This window comes from Branchiostoma floridae, chromosome 9 (assembly GCF_000003815.2).
Source record: "Branchiostoma floridae strain S238N-H82 chromosome 9, Bfl_VNyyK, whole genome shotgun sequence".
NCBI classification, from domain to species: domain Eukaryota; kingdom Metazoa; phylum Chordata; class Leptocardii; order Amphioxiformes; family Branchiostomatidae; genus Branchiostoma; species Branchiostoma floridae.
Genome location: NC_049987.1, coordinates 23346053 through 23354739, shown reverse-complemented (window position 1 = coordinate 23354739; position 8687 = coordinate 23346053). Strand labels below are relative to the sequence as shown.

At 42.3% G+C, this 8687-nt stretch overlaps 1 protein-coding gene across 1 annotated transcript in view; it reads left to right on the top strand.

The window, feature by feature from the left end:
• Positions 1–8324, top strand: part of LOC118422354 (ribonuclease ZC3H12A-like) — a gene marked incomplete in the record, with an annotated part of 30703 nt that extends 22379 nt beyond the window's left edge. The window contains 7 exon segments of the mRNA XM_035829874.1: positions 2911–3050; positions 3530–3764; positions 4149–4255; positions 4661–5246; positions 5696–5960; positions 6533–6838; positions 7176–8324. Coding sequence (XP_035685767.1) covers positions 2911–3050; positions 3530–3764; positions 4149–4255; positions 4661–5246; positions 5696–5960; positions 6533–6838; positions 7176–7415 — 1879 coding nt within the window.
• Positions 8325–8687: the final 363 nt, after the last annotated feature.

Genomic DNA, 8687 nt, shown 5'->3' with positions numbered 1-8687 from the left:
CTCAGTCAGTCAAACCTGTAGTACGTTGTTCTACATACATGTAAGGACCACCCCAACCATGTGACCACTTTTTTATTGTTCCTTAGAATTTTCCCTTGACACAAGCACAAAAGGTCTATAGTGACCACCTGTTCGCATAGACGAGGTTTTTTTTTTAGTCCCGAGTGGTTTTCTTTTGACAGTGTTCTGCTCGGAACCTCATGTTCTTTTTATGGTCCCGTTGTTATGAACTGTAATGGCACCTGTTTGAACAGTGCTTACATGTACGTCAAACGTGGGCGGTAGCTATATATATATATATATATATATATCTATATATATCTATATATATATATATAGATATATCAAGTACTCTGAAGACTGACGTAAAAGTCAAAGGCAGTGGGAGTTACTTTGTAAATTCTTAACCAATCTGGATGGTGACGTAAACTACATTAAAACTGTCAGCCCTGTGTACAAAATGTAGTAGGGAGCGTCAGGTGTAAACCTCAAGTGTCAAACCTCTGCACGTAAAAGACCCCAACACATTTATCGAAAAGAGTATATAGGGATGACCTAGGGTGCTTGGCTGAAAATGTGAGTTATAGAAAAGCCCTCATTGCACTACAACTACATGTACTAGCTACGTGGGAAAGCTTCATGATTCACTTGGGTTGAGGATGAATGGTTTATCTTTTACTTTAAACCATTTGAAAGATTCTCATTATTGTCCTAACCTGGCATGTTAAGCAAGCACAGGGACGATATACACTCAAAGTCAAACCCGGTCAGGTAACCACCTATCAAAGGTAACCACCTCCATGCAGTCACAAGCCACATTAAAACCTTCCCTCCATTTTACATAGTTCTAGTAACTTGTACTGCACCCTGTCCTGAGCAACCACCTGTTCTCAGCAACTAAATTTAAATTATATTCCTTAGTCACTGAGTAGTTGCCAAATTCAGGTTCGACTGTATGTGGTTGTGTATTTTGTAGCTGTTAACAACACCTTTCATAGCATGCATCAAGCCTTGCCCCAAAAAGTAACTCTTTATATTTTGCTCACAATAGAGGGAAGTGTAGTGTATTGTCTTTTATGGTTTGTATCTTGCTTGCGTGGGGATACCGCACGTAACATGACTTTATATGACGTGTGGGGTTTCCCCAAAAGACGTCAACAGAAAGGAAAAAGGGGAAGTCTGGTGTCACGTTGACTATGTGCGTTGTTCTACGCTCCTCGGACAACTTCCGCATTTCCACGCTTCTGCTTTTCAATCTTTTAGGTCACTATTTGCCGAAAGCAGATGTGAATGGCATTATTGCTGTAACATGTTCCTCTTTTGAGGTGTGAGATCTTTAATAATGTACACTTAAAATTCATCAGATAAAACTATTCCATGAGATTGATAAAGGAACACACCCAAATGTTGTTGTCTTGTGCATGTCCATGACAACAAAAACAAGCTCCAAACTTACATCACTTCTTCCTAACATCGAAAGACCATGAAAGCACGTTCAGGACAAAAGATACAAATACCAAAAATTCTGATGCAGTACCAAGGAAAGCTGCTGTTGTGTAGAATACTAGTAACATGAAAGAAAAGACTAACATTACATGTACATAGCCTGGTATCCAGCTGTATTACATCTCTATCTGAAGCCGATATAACCACCCTTCGGTGTAGTACACACCAGGTTCGCAGGCATGCAGCGCGGCAGCAGCAGGTTATAATTTACACTGAACAACCTGTCATAGCTCCCGAGTATCTTCTGTCCTCTCCGCTATTTGGGGAGACGCAATGGAGACTCGTGTGCCTGATACGTTTGATATCAGGCTAAATATTACATTTGATTAATAAGCACTGTTACAACGTTGCCTTAGCAGTATAAACTATTTTGCGCCCTGGATACAAGGTTGTTAACTGACTTTGCAAATCTAAATGTTTAAGCCTGATGCCACTACTAGTACTTTGTCAGTTTTTGATCCCTTTTCCAAATTTCCAAGAAAAGAGAGATAAGTTTAGGCAGTGTTGTATAGAAAACCTTTCAGGGGATACCTGTAGCAATCTTTCGACTATAAATGTATCAATTTCCTCAGATTCAAAGCTACATAAAGGAGGAAGACTTTCTCCTTTCAATTTCATGGTATCTACAAAACGTTATATACAGTTGATCCCTTTCCCTTTTTCAGCATGTTAATGTGTAGGTAAGATTTGTGTAGTCCCTCTATTGTATGTTAATTGTGAAAACAGTGGACTAGATTTAGGGAAAGTACCTCGGTAGGTAGAGTACCCCTTGCGGTTTTGGCCTTTCTATTGTTCAGGGTAATACTACAAAAGAGTTGAAAGTGGCCCCTTTTAAAGGAATATCTTATTCAAAAATTAAACCTGTGCTAAAAAGTCCCCCTCTTTTCCCATCTGTAGTGCAGTGATACCGTGTACATCCTTGTTACATCTACTTAGAAACAGGAAAGAATTCCACAGATAAACCTTCAACCAATGTGAGAATTCCTGCTTTTAAATCCTTCACTACACTTTGTTAAATGCGATATCCAAAACTTCCTGAAGTTATTTCTGAATCAGTATACATGTATGATGCTTCATTTTCCCCCTAACTGTCGTATCCTTCTACAGAAGAACGCTCACAAACTTTACCTTAAAGTTTGTAGATTAACTTTAAACCATGATGTTCACTTCCTGTTCATTTTCTTTTCCCTTTCTTCATCTTTTGCAGTTTTAATCAATGTTAGCTTCACTTTTCCCCCAAATGTATTATTAAGCAGAAAAACTGCTGGGTGATAGGATTTTGACCAGGTATCCTTCTACAGGAGTATCCTTCTACAGAAGAAAGTTCACAAACTTTACCTTGTAGATTAACTTTAAACCATGATATTCACTTCCTGTTGGTTTTCTTTCCCTTCTTCATCTTAGCCACGGAAACAAGGAAGTATTCTCCTGCAAGGGGATCGCTCTGGCTGTGGACTACTTTATCAAGAGGGGACACCGCGACATCACCGTCTTTGTACCTAACTGGAGAAAGGAAGCGTCAAGACCTGAACAACCAATCGCTGGTATGTTTATATGAAATTTAACATTCTAGTCTGCTAAGGCAGTTTAGCACCAACTTTTAGCACCAACTTTGGACATATTTGGACAGTTATACTGAATTTAGTTCCCCTTTTCTACTCATAATTTAATCAATATACTTTCTGTTCAGGACATGCACAGGATGTCATTGATAGATTAAATATCATTTATCGAATATCAATAGGTTAATCAATCAATCAGTCAACGAATCAATCGATCAATCAAAAACTTACTGCCAGTGCATATTTGATTTGTTTTTGGTCCGATGTGTTCTCCTAAAGTAGAGAAAGTAAATAAAGGTGCTGGAGGAGGGAAGAAGCCTATAGGCTTGTACAGTGCCCTCCTCCACTTAACTAAACATTAACTAACCTATATACAAATGTAGAAAATATGAGATAAATTAAAGAATAAGTAATGATTGGAAAATGTCAATAATGATAAGACATGTTTGTTTACGTCACAGAACAACAGATCCTGGACAAGCTGGAGAAAGATAAGATCCTAGTCTACACACCTTCAAGACGCGTGGCGGGGCGGAGAGTCGTCTGCTACGACGACAGGTTCATCTTGCGCCTTGCCAACGAGACGGACGGAATCATCGTCTCCAACGACAACTACCGGGATCTCCAGACGGAGAAACCCGAGTGGAAGAAAATTATAGAGGAGAGACTTCTGATGTACTCTTTTGTTAATGACAGGTAAAAACACAAATTTTCATAGCTGCACAATCTTCACTCACTCACGCACAATCTTGACGTGTTTAATCGTATGCACGTGTTATACATGCTAGTACATGATGCAAGGGCCACAGTGACTGACATAGTCCTTGTAGAGGCTGTGCTGAAATGGGCCCAACTAACCTGCAGTCAGAGAACTGTGTAAAACTGATTGGCTTAGCGTTAAATAGAGAAAGCTTTAAATTGAATAATTCATAACAGCACAGTTCTTTTTCTGCATCCTGACTTGTTTATCAGTTACCAAATTGAAGATCTAAATATCTGTGGGTAGAAGGCAACACTTACAGTCAGAAACAATCAGAAATGTGCTTCTATTAAATGGAAATCTCTCCACTCTGTCTACAGATTCATGGTGCCAGACGACCCTCTAGGGCGGTACGGTCCGACCCTCGACAACTTCCTAAGGAAGAAGCCAACAGCTCCAGAAAAGAAGGCTCCCCCATGCCCTTATGGTGAGAATTTTGCACAAATGCAATCAGTTACCCACTAGTTTTGCATGAAACCATTGAATCTTTTGAGTACAGCATAATATTTTATGCAAGAGATTTAGAATTCCTAGTACATTACAGTCAAACCTGGATGTTCAGCCACCACTCAAGAGATGGAGGAAAATGGTTGCTGAGGACAGGGTGGGGATATTTATATAAAAAATGGACAGGACTGTTTCAATGTGGTTTGTGAGTGAAGGTACATGTAATTTCCCATGCCAGGTGGTTGGCCAACCAGGTTTGACGTACAACTGTATACTTCGTATGCACATCATTACTAGGTCTAAAATGAGCACTCTCTTACTACTACGTAACTATTGAGGTATCAATGTAATGAAACTGACTCCATGTTTCATATCTTTTCCACAGGCAAGAAGTGCACCTATGGCAACAAGTGTAAGTACTACCACCCCGAGAGGGGGAACGTGCCCCAGAAGTCAGTGTCAGAACAGATCATGGAGGATGGCAAGAACCGAGTCAAGGCGCTACACAAGAGGGCGTCGCTCTCTAACGTCAAGGACGTAAAGAAAGACACGCCGAGAGTACGGGATTCGAGAAAGCTCGGGACGGAGACCGCATCTCCTAGCAACCTTCCCGAAGAGACTCCGACGTTGTACGCGAACTTAAGCACGGAATCAAAACCTACGAACGTAGAGAAAAGCAGCAAACAGGCAGTTGTAGAGAAACCGGTCGGCGGCGACCGCGAACTGAAACCAAAGTCCACAAGAAAGGAAACCCCGGTTTCCCTAGACACTAAAGACGTCTTCCAAGGTGACGAGAGTGTCTCCATGCCTCCTCAGATGCATCGACAGGTACAAGACGTCTCGGCCGCCCCGTTCATGTCTTGGCAGGGCCCTGCGAGGCCACACCCTGCTCACAGCCCCCAAGCCATGCACTCGTACCACGGGTCTGCACGGGATGTGATGAGTGCTGACCCTAACGCTCAGTGGAACAGGTTAGACATTTTCTCATGCAAACTTTAGAACACCATGTAGTAACAGTAACTATCTCTTATCCAACAATTTAGGGACCCAATGACCAGGGCTGTCTGCAGTTTAAGTTTTTCCTGTCCGTCTCATTGCTTGCCCATGTTGTTGATTTTCCTTATAAAAAAATCTTAAGCCCACGAAAACACATTTTTCCATCAATTTTATGTACTGAAGTTCAGATGAGGTGAAATGTTCGTCCCAGGACCTAGGGACTGGTCCTGGACACAGCCCTGCTAATAACTTGATGAATTATCATTTGTTACTAAATGTTCTGTGTATCATTCATATTATATTGAGTCATCTGATAGTATTTTCACCAAGCATTTGTTATATTATACAAACAACAAAGATTAAATGAATATCAATACAAAAAGGAAACAGCTAATCTAAATCAATTTTTCTTCTTTGTTTTCAGACCACCACCCCAGCCCCAGCAGCAGCCGATGTATGCCCGTGACCCCCGTGACCCCCGTATGCAGCAGTACAGCCGTCCGTACGATCCCATGATGCAGCAGCAGCCGTACCCAGACTACTCCATCAACACCTTCTACTCCAGCCCGGAGCCGGGGCGGGACCACCTGAGTCAGGAGATGAGCAACATGACGCTACGCGATGCCACCAGCCTCCCGCCTGAGAGCGGATACATCTCCGGCAGGCACGGCAGCTGGGACATGTACCAGGTAAGCTGGTGTCTTACGTAGAAGGGCGGTTATACCGGTTATATAGATACAGATACAGAAGCTGATGTGTTAAGCTGGATTGGGGTTATACAACTCCGGTAGGCATGGCAGCTGGGACATGTACCAGGTAAGCCTGATTAAATCTCGCTTATAGCAGTCCGCACAACATCCGCCGGCCTCCTAGAAGGGGCCTGAGTTACACTTACAGGTAAGGCAATGAGGAAGGCAGTTATTGTAAATGCAGAAATTTTCGTGGTTTTATGCTCACGGTTTTTGTGTTGCAAATTTTCAGTGCACTTAAACCATCGCGACCAGTCCTTTTTCCCGCTACCACAAATTAAATCCCCATGAACTTAAATGCATTTACAGTATATACATGATTATAGAACTTTTCTCCACATATTTATATACACCTGCTAGTTTGTCTCATATCCTCTGTGCATTTAAACTATTATATTGGTGTGTGTCTTACCATCAGTCACCTGAGACCTCCGACCCTTACCTTACAGGGGGGGGTCTCGCACCCCTTCCAGTACAATACCATTCATTTATTCTTTGTTTCTTTGTACCAGCACTACCACAGCCAGCCTGGTGTCCACAGCCTCCAACATCAGCCCCCTACGGACCCTTACCGTGACCCCCGCGGGGGCGGCTCACACCCCTTCCAGTACACTCGCCAGTCCAGCACCTCGGAACCCCAGCTGTTCCACGATCCACACATGCGTCAGCGCGGCCCTGTCTACAACAACGGTCAGCAGAACAACCTGAACTATGGCGTGACGTCTTCACAACATCATCACCACCAACTCCGCAGTCGAGCCATGCCTGCTAACATCCCACCAGAGTATGACAGCTACTGGCACCACGGGCACACAAATGTAAGATGATCTCAATGTTTCAACTCAAAATTTTCTTCTGTACATAATATTGTAAGTTTGAATCAGTCATGTAACACGTACACATTTTGGTCAATACTTTTTGTATATTGGATCATAGTTTGGAATCAACCTGTACTTCAACTAGATCTCTTTTACGTAATCAATTCACAGCTAGGATATATAAACCCCCTCCAACACAATCTCTTCAGTGTCACTGAAAACTAGTGGATGCTAGTTGAAACGGATGACCATTTCCAATACCATATCCAGCTGCTTGAGTGACTAGCTACTTTTGGGCAAATCTTACTTACTAATTTACTTACTTACTTCCTTCCAGATGCAGCCCGCTCAGTACGGCTACCCTGCAAACGTTCAACCGCGAGAGCAGTACCCTATGAAGTCAAATCCCGACGATGCACCGATCATGCAAGACGACCCTCGCTATCGCATCTACGTCAACCTGAGCAGTGTGTTCCAACCGGACAAGGTTCGTCAGGTGCTGAACCGGTACCCGCACGAGAGGGACCCGTCCAAAATCAGTCAAATCATCGTGGACATGCAGGTGTTGAAGAATTAGAAGAAACGTTTCATTGTGTTGTAACACTGCATGGTATTGTTGGACGTTGAGAAGGTTTCGTTGTAACACCAATGGCATGCATGGTGTTTTTGGACATTGAGAACTGTACATGTAATGTGGAGGTGGCTATGGGCTACAGTACTTGCAAGTGTTGAAGAGTTAAAAAGAAGGTTTCACTGTAAACATGGCATGCATCCATGGTATTTTCAGACATGAGAACTGTCCTTGGCATGTATAGTGTTGAGGGTGGCTACAGGTGAAAACTACCATTGGCACAGATTGGTACAGTCCATCAGGGCTCGAAATATACAAAATATATGGCCACCTGCAGAAAAAAGTTACGAGATCACACAAAAATATACCAGACAACAACTTGCAACTTTGCAGCTAGGCTAAACATTCTAGTCTGCTGTAACTGTTACAGCATGTTTGCTGCAATTGAATCACATATTGCAAGAAAGGAACTATCTGAGCCCTGCAGAGGATGTATGGGCAAGTTTCAAATGACAAAAAATGATGACATTTTTCCATTGAGTGATGAGTAACACTTCTACTGGTGTGTTGACAACAGGCCATGTCATGGCGAAATGGTTACTTAGCAACTATGTGGTTGCTTAGCGTGGTTGCTTAGCAACTGTGGTTGCTTAGCAACAGACTGCTTTAGTTTGCCTTAAAGGGGATGTCAAGTAGAAACTTGAAGACTTTTAGGAGCGTCTGCATTCAAGAACTTCATGTACACTATAATCGGCATGAAAGATCTTACCCACCCCAACATTTGGGATGGTTTGACCCATGCTGGTGTCTGTGTGTTACACTTCTTCAGGCTGTCCACCCCCGTGTAATGTGTGGTACAGTCCAGAGGCTGGTGATCTTTGTCTTTTGAGCTGACAACTTTCCGTGATATCTAAAAATAAGATTGAAAACATTGTTCACTGTTCTGTGTAGTGCAAAGTACAGGGGTGAAAGTCACTTTCACTTGCCTCGGGCAATCGGTAGATGGAGTTTTCCAACCCAGGTGATGGGGAAAACGTTTGAAAAAAAAGTTTTTTTATTGCTCGTTAAAAGAAAAAGGTGGTGCTGTAATTTGCCAGTGGTGTCACCAACCTAACATCATTAAAGGTAAAATACTATGTATTTAGAAAGAATGTATCCGCTGATTTCAACAGCAGAGAATCTGTTCTGAACTTCCGTGCACATTGTAAATAAATGTACATCTGATTATAAACTCTAGCTTTATGAATATGTAAACCCTACTGGTTGTTCTAAGGTTTA